General features: G+C 39.6%; 1 protein-coding gene across 1 annotated transcript in view; it reads right to left on the reverse strand.

The window, feature by feature from the left end:
• Positions 1-1,570: 1,570 nt before the first annotated feature.
• The window catches only part of DCX (doublecortin), a 202,850-nt gene continuing 178,965 nt past the window's right edge, over positions 1,571-25,455 (reverse strand). The window contains exons 5-6 of the mRNA XM_053657478.1: positions 4,194-4,288; positions 1,571-1,618 (exon numbers count right to left, since the gene is read on the reverse strand). Of these exons, the coding sequence (XP_053513453.1) occupies positions 1,571-1,618; positions 4,194-4,288 (143 nt within the window). The remainder of the gene's footprint in view (positions 1,619-4,193; positions 4,289-25,455) is intronic.

The following is a 25,455-nucleotide window of genomic DNA, read 5'->3' on the forward strand; positions in this document are numbered from 1 at the left end:
AAGTCCCTTGGAGCCCTACAGAACAAAATGTTTGTAACAAATACAGCTGTGCTGGCGGTATTATTGCATTAGAGAAAAAAATCTTGGTCTCTGATCCAAGATGCTTATAGTGCGAGGGAAGTCAGAAAGAAGTTTTGAGAAACCTGGCTTTCAGTTTGGGTTTACTTTCCCCCAAATATGCCTTGCACTTTTCTGATGGTATGGTTTTGTTTTTGCTGATTTTTTTCAAGCTGCAATTCCCTGTTCTCTTCACCAGCATCCATCAAACGCCTACCCAGGCTTCAAGGCTCCATTTAAAAGTCATGAAGTCTATAAAGCTTTCCTAGTCGCCCACCCTCTTTTGTGCTCCTGTAGTCCTTTTGTTTGCTCTTGATTACACTACCAAAATTCACTTACAGTGGTGTCTGTGATTTAAGGGTCAGGACTCTCCTTTATTCATCCAACTCCCTCTCCAAGCACTTATTGGATAACCAAAAAAAAAAAAAAAGTCTGGAAATGCAGAGGAAAATGTATATTTAAATAACATTAGTTATATTTATAAATAATATGTTAACATATTTTCCTTCAATCTCCAGATAACTCTGTAAGCAAAATGACTCCATATTTAAAACCATGAGTACAAGCAGTGATCTGGAAAAAATATAAAAATAAGTGAAAAATGTTCCCTATGTTTTCAGGCTTCTTGGACATCTTTAATGTGCTACCTTTTCCAAATTGTGGAATCACATTTGGCCTTCTTTAACCTCAGCTCTTCCTTTTTCTCATCTGTAAAATGGAAATGCTAGCTGCCCTATCTTTTTCATGAGGTTATCACAAGGGTAAATGAGAAAATGGGTATGTGAAGGATGAAGCAGCAGAAAAATGCAAAATGTTGTTCTCATTAACTATACAAAGATTCACTTTGTGTCCATATTGTAACACTTGAGTATGTGGACTTTGGCTAACCCCATCTCAGATGCATTAAAGATCATTCTCCATGAGCTGCTTAAGAGAGGAAACCAAAAGGTTGATTACAGCTTTGGGCTCTGCCACAGCCATCAAAAGTTACAAAAAGGATGCTGGGACTTCAAGTTTGTTTCCAATTTTGCAAGAGGAAAGTCATGGCCTTAGCCACCTGCTTCCTTTCTGCACTATGACTTACTTTCAGGTCCACTTGGATGGACATTCAGATGAGATCTGCTTAGGCTCACTGCCCAAGGACCTTAATGGGGCTAAGGTTCAGGTAGCTGTGTGAAAGGAGAACAATAAGCCAAGACCTGAGCCCCAGGGGACTAAGCCAAGGTCACAAGATTCTTTTTAGCTTATTTAGAAAAACAAGTTTACTTTCCATCATTGCCAGCATAAGCATGAGGCTCTTGCTTCCTTATAGGATGCACTGAGAGGCACAGAATCACTACTATGACACTCCTGCCTCAAACGCACAATCCGAATTCAATCACAAGGAAATAACAGATAAACCTAAATCAAAACACTCCACCAAATAACTAGCCTGTACTCCTCAATTCTGCAATACACTATCCCTAAAAGGTTTTTTAAAAAACACTGAAGAACTTTAATAAATTAAAGAATACTAAAGAGACATGACAATTGAAGACAATGTGTCATCCTGGATTGGATCCTGGACCAAAAAAAGAACATTATAAAGGCAATTGATAAAATTTGAATATGAATTGTAGAGTATATAATAGTACTACAGCAGTGCAAATTTCCTGATTTTGATAATTGTAATGTAGTTATGAAAGAAAATGTTCTTATTCTTAGGAAATATACACTAAAGCATTAGGAAGTTAAACTGCATGATGTCTGCAACTTAGCAACTTAATCTAAGATGGTTAAAAAATTGTAAAATGTGTGTATGTGCATGTGTGTGTGTGTGTAAAAAGAAAGAGAGGGAGGGAGAGAGACAGAACACAAGAACACAAAAAAATAAAGACAATGTTGCAAAATATATGCAACTGGTTAATCCATGTATGGATTATACAGAAGTTCTTTATTACTCTTGCAACTTTTCTGTAAATTTGAGATATCAAAGTGATAAATATAAAAATTAGTGAGAATTATACCAAAACATAAGTTTTTTAAAACTTATATAATTCACTATTTATAGTGAATATTTTTGTGAATTATATAATCTATTATTTAATGTTTGTTTGCTTAGCTGTCATAAAAAAGAGTTTATTTAAAAATTAATTGAAACACTGAATATCCCACAGTGAAGAAAACAGTGAGGGTATGACAATACTGCCACCTACATCTTGTTCTAGTCCTTCAGTTGTTGGATTATATTTTAGAATAAAGTCATAAATAAATAAATAAACAAACAAACAACACAAATAGCCTGCAAAGTCAACCAGGAGAAATGGTTTAACAACATTAACATTCACCTCAATGTGCTTATGAATTGAGTCCTCAGCTTAAATGAACTGAACATACATATGAAAAGCAGAGAACTCAAGTGTACAGACCAAGTTAATGCTCATGCTGGTCCCAGTTTCTTGGTGAAAATACTAATGTAAGTTGCTGGTGTACCTCACACTTTTCAGGAAAAAGGTAAGGACAGAAATGCATAAGGAATAGATAAAGTAAGAAGTAATGTAGCATAGGACATTCTGTGTAGACAGTGGAACAATAGAAGTAAGCTATTCCTCATCTTGGAATGTCCACACTAACAAATTTCACTGCTCAGAAGAATAACTGACAGCTGACTGCAAAAGCAATTTTCATCCACCTCACAATCTCTGGGTAGTGTTGGCTACAGAGACAGTTGAGCAACTCCTCCTTTGGGGAAACCAAATAGCTCAGCAGGACAATTAGAAGGTCCTGGTGAGTGTCAATACCAAAAGTTAAAAGGGTCACTAAAGGAATACAACAGATATTAGGAATGATGGAGCAGGTAATGGTCAGATTAACCAGGAAATTAAAACCCTGATTCAGAGAGAAGGAAATGAAAATGGATGCCAGGAAGTGGTGTGCTGTTAAATATTTAACCACTGACTTTATGTGGAAAAAACAATCTTGACATGTAGTCTTTGCTGATTTCCATGGTGTAAATCTTCCCCACCACAGCACATTCTAGGTAACAACACAATGTCACTGAACACAGTTGGGAAGCAATGTACAATCAAGTCTCATGATCTAGTGCAAACTGGCTGTAGCATACTTCTGGCAGTAATCTGGGTACCAGTCTTCTCTCTGCTACTACCTAGCTATGTTATCCTACTAAGTGACTTAATGATTCTAGGTTGCAACTTCCTTATCTGTAAAATATTAACCTCACAAGATTACTGAGAGAATCAAATGAAACTAGTTTATTTCCATCTAAGATCTCCTCCAGTTCTATTTATGGTTCAGTGATAAAGTTGGCCACATTGGTGGCTGTTGCCTTTTCTCACATCCCACCAAGTCTTGTGAACAGGCAAAAGGAAAGAGAATCCTACAGGAAGTTTCTCTAGAGTGTGGTAATGAGAGCAGAAACCACATTTACATCACCTCAGAGATGACATCCGAGGCAGTGACCACTCCAGATTTTCTATACTGAAGACATTTCAGAGTGGGGATCTGTTTGGGAAGTGGAGCTAGAGAATCTACACACTTCTATTATTTCAATGTTGTATTTATTTGAGATGACATGGAAGTGTACCATGGTGCCTAAGGCCAGTGCAATATATATGTGCCTTTTCTTCCTACGTTGTACCGAAATATGCCTGGTAAATAATACATAGTGAAAGTATGGTCTGTTCATATTTTGATGTCCAGCAAATCTAAAGGAAGTAAGTCAGTGCTAACGTTCTTTGATTGCTATATTTATGTCATTCTATTGGCTGGTGCCTGGAGGACATAAATTGCCTTTAAGGCCCTCTTTGCTATGCCTCTGAATTAGACAAGTGCTCAACCCATCCCCTGAGCCATCATTTAGTGACACCATTAGCTCAGAATGTATTCTCGAGACCTCTGTACCTCTCCCTTTTGGTTAAATGTAATTGGGAGTAAATAAATGAGGGATCAGAGGTATGAATAAAAAAGACAGGAAGCTTGGCCCCTGCTAGAATTCCCAGGGTTTCAGGTAGATGGAACACATGAAAAGCAATTCTGGTCTTGATGTGCTCTTGGAGATGAAAGAAAACTCTCACCCAGCTTATCAAAAAAAAATCCAAAGTGCAAAGGTGTTTAGTAAGGTATAAGAGACATAATACCTTGTGCTTCCGGAGGCTGCCAGGACTGGTGGGCGTAGAGATGGGAGACTGCTTAGACTTGGGGGTAGAGAGCTGGCTGCTGGAGGTTCCATTTGCTAGTCCAAGGCAAGAGAAAAGGAAGGGATAAAAATCAATACCATACAAAAAAAAAAACCCTTATCCTTCCCCTCTGAAAACACTAAGGCCACTGAAACAAGGCACACATATAAACGAATGATTTGATAAGTAGGACAAAGGTAAAAAGAAACATATTCCTCAGAAAGACAAGAAGTGCAATCCTTAAGTTGATTAGAACCCTGAGGAGTTCAAGGCAGCAATCTTCCCACCCTTTCCCCTGAGTGCTTCCAATTACAGGGTCTGGTTCTTTTCAAACCTTTTTCATATTCATTACCAAGTCTGACCCTAACAATATTTCTGTGAGGCAGTCTGGGAACATATTTTTTGTTTCAACTTTGTGAGAAAATTTGTGCTATTTTAAATGAGAGGAAATATGGATGGTTTGGACAGGGCACATCCCTTTCAGTGGAAGATGATGTGGGACATGCAGGACAGCCCCATTGTCAATCTCTCCCTACTCTCTCTTTTCCTGATTAATTTATTGCCCCCTACACACACACAAACACACACACAAACACACACACATTCTCTTTCTCCTCCTATCTCATCCTAAACAATGAGACCAGAAGGAAAGATAGAGAAGGAGGCTAATCAGGAAGATGAAAAGGCATAGGAGAAATACAGAATGAAACATAAAGAAAAGCTCACACAGCAAAATGAAGGGAGGAGATAAATAAAAAAATAGGTGAGGGAGATGCCCTGGCTGGTGTGGGTCAGTAGATTGAGTGCCGGCCTGAGAATCAAAGGGTTGATGGATGGATTCCCAGTTAGAGCACATGCCTGGGTTTTAAGCCAGGTCCCCAGTGGGGGTGGTGCATAAGAAGCAAGCACACACTGATGTTTCTCTCCCTCTCTTTCTCTCTCCCTTCTCCTTTGTCCATAAATAAATGAAATCTTTAAAAAGTAAGTGGGAGAAACAAATAAAGAATTGAGGATAGGGGAGACAAGGAGATAGGGTAAGAGATTAGAAGACATGAATTAAGAAATTTGAATAAGAACAGAAATAGCAAAAGGCAGACAACGGTGGCCAAAGTCGAAGTGCACTCCAATTTGTCACCAGTCAATAAAATGCTAAAAATTAGAGATTTAGTATTCAGTTGTGAATACTAAATACTCAGCTGTGTTTGCAATTATTTTATATTCCCTTGCTCATGATGTTTTCAAACATCCAATCAATTAAAAGGAAATGCAATGCATTGAATGGAACAATTAAACAGCTTTCAAAGTGAATTCATGTTCAGATATCTCATGCTAAAATTATTGTTTTAATCTAAGCACCTACATTATTTATTAGAGATATTCTGAAAGGTGCTTTACAGATAAAGGCAAATATCCCAATGGTTTGAGGATATGGGAAGAGGGAGGGAGAAGGAAAGAAAAAGTAAGAAGGGAAGGCAGGAGTGAGGGAGGATAAGAAGAGAGAGAGACACAGAGAGAGAGAGAAATTGAAAAAGTTAAGCAGGAACATGGCCGAGTGTGTTGCTATCAGTCCCACAGGTAAAGCACAAACTTGTGGCATAAATATTTTCTGAGGGTATATTTCTTCTACCCCACTTATGGTAATGTTTCCCTAGGTTCCCTAGACCTGCATACCAATCGTAGAGATGGAATGGACATTGGTGTGCTGTTTTCTGCATTTAACCAACTGCAAGTGAGCTAAAAAATGGGGACTTAGGCATCCACTGTCTGGCTTTACCTGTGTATTCACTCATCTCTTACCCATTTATTCATTGAGAGACATTTCTCTCTATTACGGCTTTCTGGAAATTACTCATTCATTTAGCCAACCATTACAGGGTACTTTCTCTAAGCTAGGCCAAATATTAGACACTGTGGTTTCAGAGATGAGTAATTTACTTCCTGTGGGGAGATAAGCACAGATACAGTGGGCTAAGTGCTATGACAAACCCATGTAAGGGTATTATTGGAGCTCAGAAAAAAGGCTTTGAAATCAGAGAACTGGGAGGTGAATAAAAGGAGGCAACACCTGAAAAAGTCTTGAAAATGACTGGAATAGGTCGATTTATAGAGACAGGAAGTACATCAATTGTTGCTAGGGGCTTGCTAGGAGGAGTGGGGGAAGGATGAGCTGGAGGAAATGGTGTCTGCTAATAGATAAAGAGTTTCTTTTAGGGTAAATAAAGACATTTTGACATTAAATAGTGGTTATTGTTGCACAACTCTGTGGCTAAACTAAAAAAAAACATTAAATTGTACATTTTAAATGAGTAAATTGCTATGTGACTTGTATCTCCATAAAGTCATAAAAGAGATGAATTGGAACTAGCTAGTTAGGCAGAGACAGTTCTAATGGTATTCTATACTTTAGAATTGCACCAATAAAACCAAAACATGGAGGAATGAAAGAATATAGTATCTTTACTGAAGTGTAAATAGCTCAAAATGGTTGAACCACACAGTGCCAGCAGTGAGTTATGAGATGAGACTGGGAGGAGGATAAACACCAAAGCCTGAGGGCTTTTATGGGGACTTTTATGAAGTTTCCATTTGATTTGGCAAAATCTGGAGTGATACCACCAAATTTGCATTTTAAAACTATTACTCCACTCACTGTAGTAAGACTGAGATGAGGTGGAGTGGGATAGGTAAAAAGTAGAAGCAGAGAGGAGTTAGAAGACAATGCATTAATCCAGGTGAGAGGTGATGATGGCTTAAATTAAAGCACTGGAGAGATAGAGGACCTGGTGGAAGACAGAGACCTAGAGGTCAGACAGATTTAAGGTACTATGTACACATACCATATAAACCACTCAAAGAAGTACATGACCTGTGCCAAATAGCACAGAAACTGGGAGACCTAGGTCTCCCAGTGTCTGTGCTAAGTTTAGGGCATTAGGCTTTGTGGTGAATATATCAGGCATTTTAGCCATCATTTTCTAAGAGACACACCTAACGTAGTCACTAGAATAACAAGTATTTGATTACCAAAAAAAAAGTGCCAAAAAGAAAAGGATTTTCTCTATTTTGTTGAATGTTGCATCCCAGTTGCTGGAATAAGGCCTGGCACATAGTAGATGCTCAATAAATACCCACTGAATATTTTTCAAAAGGCTTTTTGGAAAAGGCAATCATCTGTGGAGCCACAGTGGGTCAATGTAATCAATTACTCTTCAGGAAAAGGAAGGAGTTATTGCACTACCTACACTGCCTGAGGGCCTCCCCAGCAGGACCTGCCCCTAGTATTCAAGAGAGAGAGCAATCTTAGTGATCTGTCTGAGAGGACATAATGGAAGTCTTCCCCAAAAGCCCTGACCTCAGCTAGGAAGTCTAACAGATGTAGGCATCCCCAGGTAAGTTCTGACATTTTGTTCCACATGGTTGCTGTATCCTTTGGTAACAACTATTCTAGTTTCCCACCATTTGTCAGCAATAGTAGAAAGTGAAAATTGCCTTTTCCTACTACAGTCTTTTTTGGGGGTATATTTTATTGATTATGCTATTACAGTTGTCCCATTTTTTTCTCCCCTTCATTCTCCTGCACCTTGCACAATCCCTCCCACCAGCACCACCAGCCCCCCACCTACTTAGTTCATGTCCATAGGTCCTACATAAAAGTGATTTGGCTTCTCCATTTCCTATAGTATTCTTAACCTCCCCTTGTCTATATTGTACCTTCCATTTATGCTTCTTATTCCCTGTACCTTTTCTTTCACTTTCCCCTCTCCCCCACCCTGCTAACCCTCCATGTGATATCCATTGTTAAGATTCTGTTCCTGTTCTATTTGTTTGCTTAGTTTTTGTTTTGTTTTGTTTCAGTTGTTGATAGCTTTGAGTTTGTTGTCATTGTACTGTTCATAGTTTTTGACCATCTTCTTTTTCTTAGGTAAGTCCCTTTAACATTTCATATAATAAAGCCTTGGTGATGATGAACTCCTTTAACCTGACCTTATCTGAGAAGCACTTTATCTGCCCTTCCATTCTAAATGATAGCTTTGTTGGATAGAGCAATATTGCATGTAGGTCCTTGGCTTTAATGACTTCAAACACTTTTTACAGCCTCTTCTTGCCTGCAAGATTTCTTTTGAGAAATCAGCTGATAGTCTAATGGGAATCCTTTGTAGGTAACTGTCTCTTTTCCTCTTGCTGCTTTTAAGATTCTCTCCTTCTCTTTAATGTTGGGTAATGTAATTATGATGTGTCTTAGTGTGTTCCTCCTAGGTTGGATCCAACCTCTTTGGGGTTCTCGGAGATTCCTAAACTTCCTGGAAGTCTATTTCATTTGCCAGATTATGAAAGTTCTCCTTCATTATGTTTTCAAATAAGTTTTCAATTTCTCGCTCTTGTTCTCCTTTGGCACTCCTGTGATTTGTATGTTGGAACATTTTAAGTTGTCCCAGAGATTCCTAAGCCTCTCCTCATTTTTAAAAATTTTTGTTTCTTCATTCTGTTCTGGTTGAATGTTTATTTCTTCCTTGTGCTCCAAATCACTGATATGAGTCCCAGCTTCCTTCCTATCACTGTTGGTTCCCTGTATATTTTTCTTCATTTTACTTTTCATAGCCTTCACTTTTTCCTCTATTTTGTGACCATACTCAGTCATTTCTGTGAGCATCCTGATTACCAGTGTTTTGAACTCTGCATCTGATAGGTTGGCTGTCTCTTCATTGCTTAGTTTCCTTTTTTGAGTTTTCATCTGTTGTTTCATTTAGGCCATATTTCTTTGTTTTAGTGCACATGTTTCATTGTAAGAGACAGAGGCTTAGGTATTCACCAGGGCAGGGCAACCCACTTTGCTGCATTGTGGCACTGTATGTGGGAGAGTGATCAGAGAGGGAACAGGGCCACTTCCTTGGCTCTTGTCCCACTTTCAGTCACTTTCCTTGCTACCCACAAGCAAATTAAGCCATTCTGGTGCTGATTCCCAGGTGGGAGGTTTTGTGTACAGGGTCTAGGACCCATGAGTCTCTCCAGTGAACTCTCCTGTGAGGCTGGGAGTTTTTTCCAGTGCCTCAATGCCCACAGATTTTTACAGCCAGAGGTTTTGAGGCTTTCTTTGCCCCAGTATGCCACTTTACCATAAATCCTCTCCTTCTGGCTGCCTGTCTCTGCCCCTCCTACCAGTCTGGATGAATGTTTCTTCTTTAACTCTTTCATTGTCAGACTCAATTTTCTGGCATTTCTGGTTGCCTTTTGTTTTTAAATTTGTTATGCTTTTGGTTGTGCAAGAAGGCAAAGTGTATTTATCTATGCCTCTATCTTGGTCAGAAGTCATTTTCCTCTACACTCTTGTCTAGGTGAGGATGAGCCCACTGATCAGCCAAAATGTGGAAAATTATTAACTACAGCATGTGTGCATGTAAGCCAGGTTCCAACTACTGGCCATAGATATGCACACAAAGGTTCTTTTGCACTTCTAGTTCTTTTTCCAATATCCTCTGAACCTCTTTCACCCCAAAACTTTAGGGTTAAAACTTAAGTACATATTCCATCATTAATTCTCTATGTATTCTCTGTATATATGTTCATATATGTTTCCCTGCCACTCCTTTAACTAATCAATGTTAAACTATCTGTAGAGGACTTAATTTTGTCCTCAACACTCAATAAGCATTTTGGAAATCAGTTTTTAATCATTTAACTGCCACTCACTACATTGCTAAAAAATGCACATACTTTATCAGGTTTCCTGATGGAATGAATTCCAAACATGGACATGAGAGAAACAGGAAAATGTAGACTTGCACCAGCGGAAGGAATGCCTACACTTACAAGTTAGAGAAATACATTAATTTTTCTAAGGATTCTGTGTGAAAAACGTGGGTGCCATTTGATATGGATTCTGAAGCCAATTCATATAAATGTCAAGTAAAAGAAGTAGCAGAGAAAAATGCAAATGTGGTCTGATGAACTGTCAGTGGTCTTGGACTGGCAAATCCACATGGAAATCTGTCACAGTTCATTTTGATAGTGGTTGGAAATGACATGGGTGTGTGATATCTCACATTTTTCTTTATTATTCTTCCCTAAAAGTCCTTTGTGCTTATCTCTGAGCTTCCATTTCTCAGCTGCAAGTTGGAAAAGAATTGGGGGAGGCTTTGCCCTCTTTTAATTGTCATATTCTCATTTTTCTCCCCAGAACCACAGCATTGTTTCACTGTTGTCATACTTTATTTACTCATAGTCCAAATACTTTCACACCTTTCTTCTCATAGTAAAGTTAATTTTTTTTCTCTACAACAAGGTATGTCAGGAACTTTTTAATCTCCTAAGCCAATTTATCAATCATATCAATAAAAACCAGGATAATAATGAATGTTTATTGAGTATCTATCTTTTTCTCTATTTCCTCTTCTCCCTATTTACCATCCTCTCTTTCTCTTTTTCAGACACAGAAACACAGCCAAATTGATTCACATTCTTATTTTAGAAATAATTCAACCAAGTTTTAAAATAAGGTTTAATTCTTTTTATTGCTGTTCAAGTACAGTTGTCTCCATTTTCATACCACCACTTTCCCCCACCCCACCCACCCCTACCTCCCACCCTCCATCCTTCTCCCCTTTGGCTTTGTCCTTGGGTCCCTTATACATGTTCCTGAAAATCCTTCCCCTCCTTTCCCCTATTATCCCTCTTCCCCATCCCCTCTGGTTACTATCAGTTTGTTCTTTATTTGAATGTCTCTGATTATATTTCGCTTGCTTGTTTGTTTTGTTGACTAGGTTCCACTTATAGGTGAAATCATATGGTATTTGTTTTTCACTGCCTGGTTTATTTCACTTAGCATAATGCTCTCTATATCTATCCATGCTGTCATGAAGGGTAGCAGTTCCTTCTTTCTTTCTGCTGTGTAGTATTCCACTGTGTAAATGTACCATCATTATTTGATCCACTCATTTACTGATGAGCACTTAGCTATTGTAACAAGGAGGACATACTGAGGGCCTAGAGACATATTAATGTTTTTATTTTTTATTTTTTTTCATTTTTTTTAATTTTTTTTATTGATTATGCTGTTACAGTTGTTCTATTCCCCCTTTATTCCCCTCCACCCTACCCCCCATCCCCACCATCACCCCCCCTTTAGTTTATGACCATGTGTCTCAAGTCCTTTAGATTCTATATTTCCCATGCTATTCTTGCCCCCCCATCTATTTTCTATCTACTGTCTATGCTACTTATTTTCTGTACCTTCTCCCCCGTTCTCCTCCTCCCACTCCCCTGTTGCTAACCCTCCTTGAGATCTTCATTTCTATGTTTCCACTCCTGATCTAGCTGTCCTTTTTAGTTTGCTTTCGTTTTAGGTGTGGTTGTTAATAACTGAGTTTGTTGTCCTTTCACTGTTCATGTTTTTTTAACTTCTTTTTCTTAGATAAGTCCCTTTAACGTTTCATATAATAAGGGCTTGGTGATGATGAACTCCTTGAATTTGATCTTATCTGAGAAGCACCTTATCTGTCCTTCCATTTTAAATGAAAGTTTTGCTGGATAGAGCAATCTTGGTTGTAGGTCTTTAGATTTCATGACTTGGAATACCTCTTTCCAGCCCCTTCTTGCCTGTAAGGTCTCTTTTGAGAAATCCGCTGACAGTCTGATGGGGACTCCTTTGTAGGTGACTGTCCCCTTAGCTCTTGCTGCTTCTAGGATTCTCTCCTTCATTTTAATCTTGGCTAATGTAATTACGATGTGCCTTGGTGTGTTCCTTCTTGGGTCCAACTTCTTTGGTACTCTCTGAGCTTCCTGGATTTCCTGGAAGTCTATTTCCTTTGCCAGATTGGGGAAATTCTCCTTTATTATTTGTTCAAATAAGTTTTCCACTGGTGGCTGTGCCTTTCCCCCTTCTGGTACCCCTATAATTCGGATGTTGGAGCGTTTAAAGATGTCCTGGAGGTTCCTAAGACTCTCCTCATTTCTTTGAATTCTTGCTTCTTGACTCTTTTCTGTTTGGCTATTATTTGCTTTCTTCTGGTCCACTCCATTGATTTGAGTCCCAGTTTCCTTTTCATTGCTATTGGTGTCCTGTGCAATTCCATTCATTTCAATTAGTTTCGCCTTCATATATTTGTCTAATTTGTCCGTATAATCAACCAGTTCTGTGAGGATCCTGATCACCAATTTTTTAAACTGTGCGTCTGTGAGTTTTGCTATTTCTTCATCGCTTAGATTTATTTCTGGGGCTCTGAGATCCTCCTGTGCCATTCTTGGTCTGTTCGGGCCCTTTAAGTGTGAGAAGCCGCGGCTTGGATTCCCAGGTTGCTGGGTTGTGACGCTGTATGTGGGGGCGTGGCCAGAGCGGGGAAATGGCGACCCCCTCCGCTGCTTCTCAGAGCTGGGTGCGGAGGAGCAGTGTCTTAGGTGGTTCACCTGGGCCGGGCCACTCAGAGTCGCTGGGTTATGACGCTGCATGTGGAGGTGGGGTCAGAGCAGGGAAATGGCGGCGCCCTCCACTGCCGCTTGCCGTGGGGACCTGCCGGCCGGTCCAACCGCCCACTCCCTCGCCTGTCCACCCTCGCACAAATGCACGACCTCAGTCAACACGCAGCCCCGGGCCTGGCTGTCTCCCCCGAGGTCGCTCACCTGGTTGCTCGCTGGGTCGCTCACTAGGTCTGACCCTGCGCCTGGATTCCGCAGGCCTGAGTGTGTCTGGCCCAGTCCTCCTGTGCAACCCTGCTCCGCCAGCCGCTGGTTTCGCCCCTTACCGGTCAGGCTGAAGAATTTGTTGTTAATGGACTTCCGAAAAGTTCAATTTTCCGTGTTCTGGCTGTGTTTTCTGTTGCTAATATTTAGTTTTCTCTAATCTTGGTTGTGGGAGAAGGCACGGCACATCCACCTATGCCTCCATCTTGGCGGAAGTCCCTAATGTTTTTATTTTTCAATTACAGTTGACACACATTATTATATTGGATTAAGGTGTACAACATAGTAATTAGACATTTATATAACTTGTGAAGTTATTGCCCTGATAAATCTAACATGTATCCGACACCATATATAGGCTATTACATTATTGACTATATTCCTTATGCTGCATTTTATATCACCATGACTATTCTGTAACTACCAATATGTGCTTCTTAATCCCTTCACCATTTTAACCCATCTCCCCAACCCCCCTCCCATCTGCCAACCATCAAAATAATCTCCGTGTCTATGAGTCTGTTTCTCTTCTGCTTATTCATTTACTTTGTTTTATTGATTACACATATAAGTGAAATCATCTGGCATTTTTCTTTCTCTGTCTGAGTTATTTCACTTGGCATAATACCATCTAGGTCCATCTATGCTGTTGCAGATGGCAATATTTCATTATTTTTATAACAATTTCATATTCCATTGTATACATGTACCACTTCTTCTTTATCCATTCATTTATTGATACATACTTTGGTTTCTTCGTGTCATGGTATTGTAAATAATGCTGCAATGAATATATGGCTGCATATATCTTTTCAATTTAGTGTTTTGGATTTCTTCAGATAAATATTCAGAAATGAAATTGCTGGGTCCTTCTTTGCCTCTTGTTATAACCTCCATTTTAGAGTTGATTTTGTCTAAGTATTGCTACTCCAGCCTTTTTTGTTTGTTTGTTTATTTCCATTTTCATGAAATATATTTTTTCATCCTTTTACTTCCAATCTGTGTGTCTTTCTATCTGAAGGGAGTCTCTTGTAGACAGCATATGTAAGGGTTTGGTTTTGTTATACATTCAGCCTCCATGTCTTTTGATTGGGGCATTTAATCCATTTGCATTTAAAGTAATTGTTGATAAATATGTAGTTATTGACATTTTAATTTTAATTTTTATCTTTTCCTCTTCTTAAGAAAGAGCCTTTAACATTGATTCTAACACTGGTTTAGTGATCATGAACTCCTTTAGCTTTTTCTTGTCTGGAAAGTTTTTTATCTGACCTTTGATTCTAAATGATAGTTTTGATGGATAATCTTGGTTGCAGATCCTTACTTTTTGTCACTTTGAATACTTCTTGCAACCCCTTCTGGCCTGCAAAGTTTCTGTTGAAAAAAATCAGCTGACAGTCTATGGGAGCACTGTTGTAGGTCACTCACTAACTGCTCTTCTCTTGATGTTGTTGAGGGTCTCTCTTTATCCTAAAACTTTGGTATTTTATGATGTGTTTTGATGTGGATTTCTTTGGGTTCATTTGTGCTTCTTGGACTTTTATGTCTATTTTCTTTATCAGGTTAGAGAAGTTTTCTATCATTATTTTTTCAAACAGGTTTTCAATTTCATGCTATCTCTCTTCTTCTGACATTCACATGGTGCCATGTTGGTACACTTGAATTTTTCATGGGGGCTCCATAAACTATCCTCATTTTTTGGATTCTTTTTTCTCTTTGCTGTTCTGATTGGGTATTTTATGCTTCTTTGCCTTCCAAATTGACGGCTTGATTTTCTGCTTCATTTACTCTACTGTTGATTCCCTGTAATGTATTCTTCATTTCAGTTAGTATATTCTTCATTTTTGACTGGTTCTTTCTTTATGTTTCCTATCTCTTGAGGTCTTATCTCTTGATGATCTTGAGATTATCAAGCATCCTTATAAATAGTGTTTTGAATTTTGCTTCTGGTAGATTGCTTGTCTCTATTTTCATTTATTATTTTTCTGGAGTTCTGTTCCTTCATTTAGAACGTTTATTTGTCTCCTCATTTTGGCTGCCTTCCTATGCTTGTTTCTATGTATCAGGTAGAGCTGCTACATTTCCTGATCTTCATAGGTGTTCTGTAAGGCATAGTTGCACAACCTTCCTTGTCCCATGATATGAGAGTTCCTAACACAACCCCACGTGGGCTGTGTGCACCGTCGTATTGTAGTTCAGCCTTAATTGCTGTTGGCAGATCAATGGGAGAGATTTACCATATTTTTTGGAGTATAAGACACACTTTTTTGCTTCAAAATTTTTTCTCTTATTTTCCTCCTCTAAAACCTAGGTGCATCTTATGGTACAGATCCCAGATGCACCTAGGTTTTAGAGGAGGAAAACGGGAAATTTTTTGAAGCAAAAAATGTGGTAAAAAGGTGCATCTTGTAGTCTGAAAATATGGTACTTCTAGGTTCATAGGATTTGAGGACGGGCTTCAACCACAATGGAGGAGGTGTTATAAAGGGGCTAAACCCATGGAATGCTTCTGGGGCTCTGGTTCCTGCTGAGTCCATCCCTTGAGTGTGTTGCTGGTTGATGTGATTGGGTGGTGTTCCAGTGTGGTCAGGAGATGGTCATTGGGTGATCTGGATCTGAGGTTTACTGGGGGGTGCAGACCAAGGTTACCTGCCACCTGTGCCCTTCCTTGGGCCATAGGGCATGAGCTACAAAGAGATCTCCTGGTGGTTGGTACTTGTACTGGTCTTGGAGGTGCCCAGGAGAGGGGGAGCTGTGAAATGAGGTTGGCTATCACTAATTCTGGGCCTGGGGTTACTTAGCAAGAGGTTTTGGGCATGCAAGGCCAGGTCCTGCTTATTTGGGGTTTATGAACCTTTGAGAGATTTTAGGAATGTCCACAGCATGAGTCAGGACAGGCTGTTTTTATGGAAAAGCCACTGAAAATTGCTTGGATGGGTACACAAACTGGGTCTGGTGGGGTCTTAGATAATCATCAGGGAAGGGTGAACAGTGTCGATTGAGAGTCAGATATGGTTCCTGCCTGCAAGTTCTGTCAGGGGAGGACCATTAAAGAAGCAATGGCTTCTGCCAGCACTTCTGTCTGGGAGAAAGCTGGCAGTTCAGCTCTCACCTCAAAGCCAGGCAATTCAGTTCTTCCCTACATGTCCCTGATGAGCCTTTTAAGCTGCTATCCCAGCACTGGAGCTCAGAATAGGTTAGTCAAAGTAAATCCATGCATGAGCCCTTTAAGAAAACATCTGTGACCCCCAGGAGCCCTGTGTCTCACTCAGCCACAAACCCTGCTGGTTTCCACAACCAGAAGTATGGGGACTTCCCTTCTCCACACTGAAACCTTTGACTGGGGATCTGGGTGTGGAGCTGGGGCTCCTTGCTCCTTAAGAGGGACTTCTGCAGTGAAGATATCCATCCCAATTTTGTCTGCCACATGTGAGTGTGGGACCAGTTCATTCTGTTTCTCCACCCCTCTTACCAGTTTTGCCATGGCTTCTTCACATCCTTCGTTATAGGACTTCTATTCAGCAAGATTCGGGGTTGTTTTTAACATTGATTGTTCTGATGTTTAATTGTCATTTTGATGTGGTTTTTGGAGGATATGTGTACCTGTCTTGCCCTCTTGGCTGGAATACAGCTGTATCCTTATTTTCAATGAGAAAACAGGCTCATTCTAATTATGGGGTAGCAAAGTCAGAATTTAAAGGCAGGCTTCAAAGCCTATGTGTTTTTTGGTTTGTTGTCAATTTTTTCTACATCACTCTTCCCTTTTAAATCAATTTCTTCTGGGCCTCCTTCCTATGACAACTTTCTGATGGGGGGAGTAGGAAGGAGGGAGAAAGCTGTGACAGAGAAAAGAGAAAAAAAAAGGTAAAAGCAGACGTTAGAAATTACACCCATCATCTGGGCTTTTATCCTGTTCGATCTAGTTGAAATCAGAAAGTGATCAGCAAGATCTTTCTGTCAGTCACCAAATTGATGGCGTGACATAGAAAATATTATGAAACAATAGTAGACAAAGCAATTGTCATGGCATGTAACTACCCTCATGCCACAGATCTCTCTGGGAAGATGGGATCTGTGCTATTTGTCACAGATCCTTAGCTGGTACCCCTCATCTATGCAACACAGTTTCCAAGGTTGGCCTAACACAGTCTTGGCCCACTAGCTTCTCTAAATGATTACACCTGCCCTTGCCTCAGTGCTCATCATTAAAGCTTTGGTTCCATCAGAATGGAACAGTAGAAACCCAAACAAAAGATAGTTGGTTAAGTAACTGGTCTAATTCAGCTAGATTTATAGGGGTTTAAATGTATGGGGGAAGATGGGCTCCCAGGAGTGAGAAAAAAGGTGAGGGAAGTCAGTTCTCAAAGAACAAGGAGAGAGTCCAATTTCTGGCATGAGTGATCAAGGACAGAGTGTGCTCACCAGCTGGGTAGAGTTGATGCTAATCTCCTAGACTATGAATTCCCTTGTCTGAAGACTGGACTAATGCTTGGAAATTGAGATGGAGCTACATGTCAAGTGGGCATAAATAGCCTTATGTGTGCTGATTAAGAACCCTTTGGGCAGCAAGTTAGAAGAGTCATTATACTTTTTGGCTTCATAGCTGCATGGCCAGAATGACACAGGGAGGAAAGGGCTATCTTGACATATGCTTGACACCCAACTGTTGACTGGAGACCAAAGTGATTTAATTCTCATTCACTTAGCTCTGGCTTTCCCTCCCATTTTATTTTTATTTTATTTTATTTTTAAAATATATTTTATTGATTATGCTATTACAGTTGTCCTATTTTTCCCTTCATTCCCCTCTGCCTTGCACAACCCCTCCCATCAGCATGCCCCCCACAGTTAGTTAATGCCCATGGGTTGTACATAAAATTTCTTTGGCTTCTCCATTTCCTATATTATTCTTTTATTTAAAAATATATTTTGTTAATTATGCCATTACATTTGTTCAAAGAAGATAAAAAAGATGAACAGTGAAAGGACAGCAAACTCACAGTTATTCACAGCCACACCTAAAACAAAAGCAAACTGAGAGGACAGCTAAATCAGGAGCAGAACCATAGAAATGAAGATCACATGGAGGGCTAGCAACAGGGGACTGAGAGAAGGAGAAGGGGGGAGAAGGTACAGAAAGTAAGTAGCATTTCCTATATTATTCTTAACCTCCTCCTATTTTGTACCTACTAGTTATGCTTCTTATGCCCTGTACCATTTTCCCCATTCTCCCCACCATACCTCCCTGCTGATAACTTTCCATGTGATCTTATTTCTGTGATTCTGTTCCTGTTCTGATTATTTCCTTACTTTACTTTTTTTGTTGTTGCTGTTCAGTTGTTGATAGTTGTGAGTTTGTTGTCATTATTTTGTTCATGTTTTTGACCATCTTCCTTTTCTTAGATAAGTCCCTTTAACATTTCATGTAATAAGGTTTTGGTGATGATGAATTCCTTTAACTTGACCTTATCTGGGAAGCACTTTATCTGCCCTTCCATTGTAAGTGATAGCTTTGCTGGATAGAGTACTTTTGGATATAGGTCCTTGCCTTTCATGACTTTGAATAATTCTTTCCAGCCCCTTCTTGCCTCTAAGGTTTCTTTTGAGAAATCAGCTGATAATCTTATGGGAACTCCTTTGTAGGTAACTCTCCTTTTCTCTTGCTGCTTTTAAGAGTCTTTCCTTGTCTTTAATATTGGGTAATGTAATTATGATGTGCCTTGGCATGTGCTTCCTTGAGTCCAACTTCTTTGGGACTCTCTGAGCTTCCTGGACTTCCTGGAAGTCTATTTCCTTTGACAGATTGGGGAAGTTCTTCATTATGTTTTAAATTTCTTGCTCTTTCTCTTCTGCTTCTGGCACCCCTATGATTCAGATGTGTTGGAATATTTAAAATTATCCTAGAGTTTCCTAAACCTCTCCTCCTTTTTTTGAATTTTTGTTTCTTCATTCTGTTCCGGCTGAATGTTTATTTCCTAATTCTGGCCCAAACTGATGATGAGTTCGTTTCCTTCCTGTCACTGTTGGTTCCCTATACATTTTCCTTTATTTCACTTTTCATAGCCTTCACTTTTTCTTCTGTTTTGCAACTATACTCATCCAATTCTGTGAGCATCTTGATTATCAGTATTTTGAACTCTGCATCTGATAGGTCGGCAATATCTTCATTGCTTAGTTTTATTTTTTTCTGGAGATTTGGTCTGTTTTTTTTTCATTTGGGCCATTTGTTTCGGTCTTGCTGAGGCTGCTATAAGTAGTAAGGGATGGAGTCTTTGGTATTTGTCAGGGTGGGACAGCACATGCCACTGCATTTTCACCCTGCAAGTGGGGTATGGGTCTGAGAGAGAACCATGCCACTTGCTCAGCTCTTGCTGGCTTTCAGTCACTTCCCCACTACCCACAAGCAAATTGGGCCCTTCTGGTGCTGATTCCTGGGGGTGGGGATTGTGTACATTCTAGGACCCTGTGGGTCTCTCCTATGAAGTCTCCCGTGAGGCTGGGAGTTTCTCCTGCTGCCACAATCCCCACAGGTTTTTCCAGCCAGAGGTTTTGAGGCTTTATTTCCCTGCACTGGAATCCTTGGTTGCTCAGTTTGTGTTGCTCCCATGTTGTTCCCCCCAGTTTATCCACACACAAATATGGGACTGCCAGGTCCACCAGCCGCTGCCTCATCTGGTCTGCCAGGTGATGCCCACCCTGGTCCTCTAGCCACCTTCTTGCCATGAGTTCTCTCCACCCTGGCTGCTCATTTCCACTCCTCCTACCAGTCTGATTAATATTTCTTCTTTAACTCCTTGGTTGTTGGACTTCTATACGGTTTGATTTTCTGTCAGTTCTGGTTGTTTTTTGTCTTTAAATTTGTTGTTGTCCTTCTTTTCGTTGTGTGAGGAAGCAAAGTGTATCTACCTACACCTCCATCTTTGCTGGAAGTCTCCCTCCCATGTTAATCTTAACACTTGAGCCCAACACAAAATCAAGCATATTGGCTTTGGTTTGATGTCTATTTTGAAATATTGCTCACTAAAAACAAGCCCAGAGTATCAAGAAGAAGCAATAATAATAATTCAGAGCTGTCTTACTCATTGCAGTTTTAAAAATATTTTATTTATTTATTTTTGGGAGGGGAATGGAGAGAGAAAGGAGAGAAACATCAATGTGTGGTTGCCTTTCATGCACCCCCTACTGGGGACCTGGCCCCAAACTGAGGCATGTGCTCTGACTGGGAATCAAACTGGTGACCTCCTGGTTTGCAAGCCAGCACTCAATCCACTAAGCTACACAAGCCAGGGCTTCGTCATTGCAGTTTTATTTCAAAAGTTGTTTTCAAAACATTTACCATATATAAATTCATATGATTTTCCTGATAACACTAAGAACTGGTGGCCAAGAATCACTGGTCTCCATTTAATTATAAGGATATAGAGGCTGAGAGAGAGTAGGACTTGCTTAAGTGGTATAAAGCATTTCTGCGATAGGTGGAGGTTTTGGGGATTTGCTCACAGATTCATTTCAAAATTCCCTTAGGGTTAGCACATCACATAACTCGCACTATGACCTTTTAGTGATTGGTTTTCTGTCTTGTCTTCTCTAATTCCCTAATGCCTTGTGGAGGGAGATCTCAATACATACTTTGTCTACTTCTTCATTTTTTGTCACATTGAGATGCTCTAAGTGTTTTCATTCCAGTCTAAAAATACCCTGTATCCTCCCTACATATGCTGGGATTTTTTTCCTGGAAGACCAACCAACTAGAAACAAGGTGGTTTCAACTTACTTAAGGACAAATTCAGGAGACAGAATCTGTGGTTTTCACACATTCTTTCCAGAGAGCTGTTAGGCAGGCTGTTCGGATTAGTTTGGCTAATTGTTTCTGCTTAGTGCAAAAACTCCAAAGACCCATAAATTAGGGAAGCAAGAATTGAGGGATCAGGAACAGTTCTTCACTGATTTGATTATAGGGCTGGTTCTCAGGCCAAATTCAATCATAGGCTGTGAGATATCATAACTTGAATGTTAAATATATTTCCTACAGAGCTTTGGACAGCATGAAGTTCTGTAAATAAAAGAGAAAACTCAGAGTCTTCCCAGTTGCAAAACTAATATATGTATCCATTCCAGAAATATTTTAAAAGATTTATTTATTTGTTTGTTTGTTTATTTATTTATTTTTAGAGAGAGGATAAGGGAGGGATAAAAAGAGGGGGAGAAGCATCAATGTGTGGTTACCTCTTGTGTTTCCCCAACTGGGGACCTATTCTGCAACCCATGCATGTGCCCCGACTGGGAATCAAAGCAGCGACCCTTTGGTTTGCAGGCTGGCACTCAATCTACTGATCTACACCAGCAAGGGCTCCATCAATATTTTGACATAGATTATTTTCTCTCAAGAAGAGAGCATCTGTAAGAAGGCTCCTAGAAGTTCCAGGATTTATTTTTCACAAAAACTTTCTGATGGGGAGTAGAAAACAGTTTTTTTTTCTCAAAGTAAATGCTAACCCTTATTTTTGATTGAAGGTTGTTCTGCTGAGACCATGTTTCTGGTGAAGCAAGTTTGCTAACAACCAGTTTTATGAGGCAGAAAGCAGAACAGACTACACTTCTCTCAAGTTCTGGAAAGAACACATGATTTGAAATCAGTCTAGGTTTTAAATTCTGGATTAACTATTTTCTAGATGTGTATAATGGAGTGTAACCTAACCTCTGAGAGTCTGTTTCCACATCTGTAACATTTGAATAAAAATAATATATGGTGTACATTTGAATTATTTGAGGATTACATGACAGACTATACATATAATGCTTAGCCAAGTGACAGTACAAGGGAAGGGCTAAATAATGACATCTTCAATTGAGGTTATTATGGCCACTACCAAAAAGTCAATGAATTGAGTAATTATGCAATATATATGCACTGAGTTAGAAAGCCCCCTTCCACAAGGGATGGTATATCAATTGTTACTGGCTCAAGACTAATTCTTTGGCTAGCAGGTCAGGCATTAGAGGACTGACATTTTCTTCAGTGAAGATTGTTACCTCTGGTTTTTGCATTTTATTTCTGTGCTCCCTCAAACACAGCCCTTGGACCTCTCTTCTCTCTTTTTACTCTCAGTATTACCATGGTGAGAAAGGGTGTTAATGAATGCAATGTGGAACCATTGAAGGTGTTGCAGCAGAGAGTAGCATAATGGAAATAGTGCTGTAGGACAAAGAATGTGGTAGAACCACAACATATGCATAAGGGGACAGAGGTTTGAAGCAGAAATACTACTTAGGAGTCTGTGGAGTAATCCAGGCATCAGGTGATTAGGGGCAGGAAGGGAATTCTCTGTGAGTGATATGGAGACATTTCAATGATTCAACAATGGTGACAACAGTATATGAAGGACATGAAGAATTAAAGAATGGGAAGAGTCAAAATAACACCAAAGTGTTGAGCCTGGGGAGTAGAATAATATTGATTTTATTGTGGGAGGAAAAGTGTTTAATTTTAAGACACTTTGTATTTGGCACATATAAGCAGGATTGTTGTTTAGGCATTAATGAAACATATATTCAGAAGGAAGATTGGGGTTAGATATGTAGACTTAAGAGCCAGATCCCTGTACCCTGATATGTTATATTCACTGCCGACTCTGCTCTATGCTCTGATTCTAAAAATCCCTGCCAAAAATATTCATTTCCTTACAAATTGAAATATAATTCCCCCAGAGTTCTAGTCAAAATGGTGGAATACATAAACACTATACTCATCTCTTCACACAACCACATCAAAATTACAGCTAAGCTACAGAATAACCATCTTTCAAAATCACCTGAAGTCTAGATGAACCAAAGTCATATAACTAAACATATGCAGAAGAAGCCTGGTAGAAAAGGCAGAGATACTGTACAGGCTGGTCCCATACCCAGGTGTGGCAATTTAAAATCAAGAAAGAGATCTCTGTTTCAGAGATTCCTGCATGAGAAGAGGGGGCTCTCAGCACCACACAGGGTTCCAGTGCTGGAAAGAGAAGTCCTCGTTAGTAATGGCAGTGAAAACCAGCAGGGACTGTGGCTGAGTAAGATGGAGGGCTTCTGGAGTCCCAGGTGATCCTCTTAAATGTCACAGATCTACTTGGTTCTGAGCTCCAGTGCTGGGGCTGCAGTTAGAAATGTACCAGGGATGTATGGGAAGAAACAAAATTGTTCGGTTTCAAGCAAGGACTTGAGGGCAGCTTTCTCCCACACGTAAGTACTAGCAGAGGCCATTATTCCTTTGCTGAGCCCCTGACCCCCTGAAAGCACAAGCAGACCCAATATCTGAGTCCCCACCAACAGGACTAATTGTTCACCCTACCCTGATAATTCCCTGAGACTTCACCCCACCCAATTTTCAGACACACCCAAACTTCTTCCAGTGTTTTTTTTTTCATACAAACAGCCTATCTTAGCTCATGCTATTTAGCTCATTTTCCTAAAATCTCTCAAAGGTTCACAAATCCCAAGCAATCAGCACGTGGTCTCAGCATGTCCCATACCTCTAATAAGCAGCCTGTAGCCTGGCACTAAAGGCAGCTGGCCTCAGTTTGCAGGTTAGTTCTCCCACATACCTCCAAACCCAGCACAAGTGGCCATCATCTGCAGATCAATTTGCAGCTCATACAAGGGGGCACCAGTCAGGGCATAGGCAGTGGCTGACTTTGGCTTGCATCTCCTAAGAGGCCCCAGAAATGATGTACCCAGTGCCTAGCTTCAGACAACACCAGAGCATTACTCTAACAACTTCACCAATGACATAGTCAAAGGGAAGACTGGTCAGACACCAGAGCCCTGCTAAAGTGAATCCTGCTCCATAGAGTAAGCCCCTGCACATAAGTTCCTCATTGTAGTCATGGCCACTTCTTATATCCAATCCTCCTGAGGGTCATTCCTTCCCATTGATGTGACAACAGCAATCAAGCCTCAACTATAACAAGAGGACACACACAACCCACACAAAAGGCACACCTAAAGCATCCAGCTTAGGTGACCAATGAGACTGTACCAGTTGGTCCCACAGGACACCTACTACATAAGACCATTCTATCAAGACCAGGAGACATAGCAGCTCTGCCTAATACATAGAAACAAATATAGGGAGGTATCCAAAATGAGTAGACAAAGAAACATGTCCCCAGAAAAGTACAAAACAAAAATAAAAAAAAAACCAAATAAAAGAGATATGAACAATTTACCAGATGAAGGGTTCAAAAGACTGGATATAAGGGAACTCAGTGATCTCAGTGACCTTTAACAAACAGATATGAAATGTAAAAATGATATCAGTGATGCATTAACAAAGCTTTAGAAAGAAAGAAGAAAAGGAGGGAAAGGGAGAGATAGAGGGGGGAGGGAGGAAGATAGGAAGGAAGATTGGTTTAAACATTTTTACGCAATTTCTGAAGGACAACTAGACACTATTACCAAATCTTCAAATATATGTATACAGTATCATCTAACAGTTCTATTTCTATTATTTATCCTAAAACATGAAGGGTATGTTGAAATATTTAGCAAGTGTTTAGTTATTAAGAATGTCAATGTAGTGCTGTATCATAAATAAAAATAGAAAATTAAATTCCCAAGGATAACAAAATGGTTAATATAATGGGATACATCCATTAAAAGAAGACTATTCAAAAAATGTAAAAATGGAGCGAGAAAACATAAAAAGGAACCAGTCAGAAATGAAGACTACACTAGCTAAAAGGAAGAATAAATTAGAGGGAATCAACAGTAGGTTAAATGAAGCAGAGGATCAAATCAGCAATTTGGAAAATAAGGTTATAGAAAACACCCAATTGGAACAGCAAAAAGAAGAAAAAGAAGCCCCCCAAAATGAAAATAGTTTAAGGAGTCCCTGGGACAACATCAAGCACACCAACATTCACGTGATAGGGGTAGGTATCAGAAGAAAAAGAGAGAGAACAAATAATTGAAAACCTAATTGAAAAAATAATGATGGAAACTTTCTTAACATGGTGAAGGATATAGATATACAAGTCTAGGAACCACAGAGAGTCCAAAAGAAGATAAACCCAAAGAGGCCCACAGGAAGACACATCATAATTAAAATGTCAAAGGCTTAAGGCCAAGAGACAATTGTAAGAGCATTAAGAGAAAAGCAGTTAGTGAACTACAAGGGAGTTCATTTCCCATAAGGCTGCCAGCTGATTCCTCAAAAGAAACTTTGCAGGCTAGAATGGATTGGCAAGAAATATTTAAAACCAAGGACCTAAAACCAAGATTATTCTACCCAGCAAACCTATCACTTAGACTTGAATGATAGATAAAGAGTTTCTCACACAAGAAAAAGTTCAAGCAGTTTATCATCACCAAACCAATATTAAAAGGGACGTTAAAGAAACTTCTTTAAGAAGAGCAAAAAATCAAAATATGAATAATAAAATGGCAACAACTACATATCTATTAATAGCTACTTTAAATGTAAATGGGTTAAGTGTTCTGATAGAAATATAAGGTGGCTAAATGGATAAGAAAATGTGAGCCTTATACACACTGTCTACAAGAA

This window comes from Artibeus jamaicensis, unplaced genomic scaffold (genome assembly GCF_021234435.1).
Source record: "Artibeus jamaicensis isolate MK-2021 breed Jamaican fruit bat unplaced genomic scaffold, CSHL_Jam_final scaffold_461, whole genome shotgun sequence".
Lineage (NCBI taxonomy): Eukaryota > Metazoa > Chordata > Mammalia > Chiroptera > Phyllostomidae > Artibeus > Artibeus jamaicensis.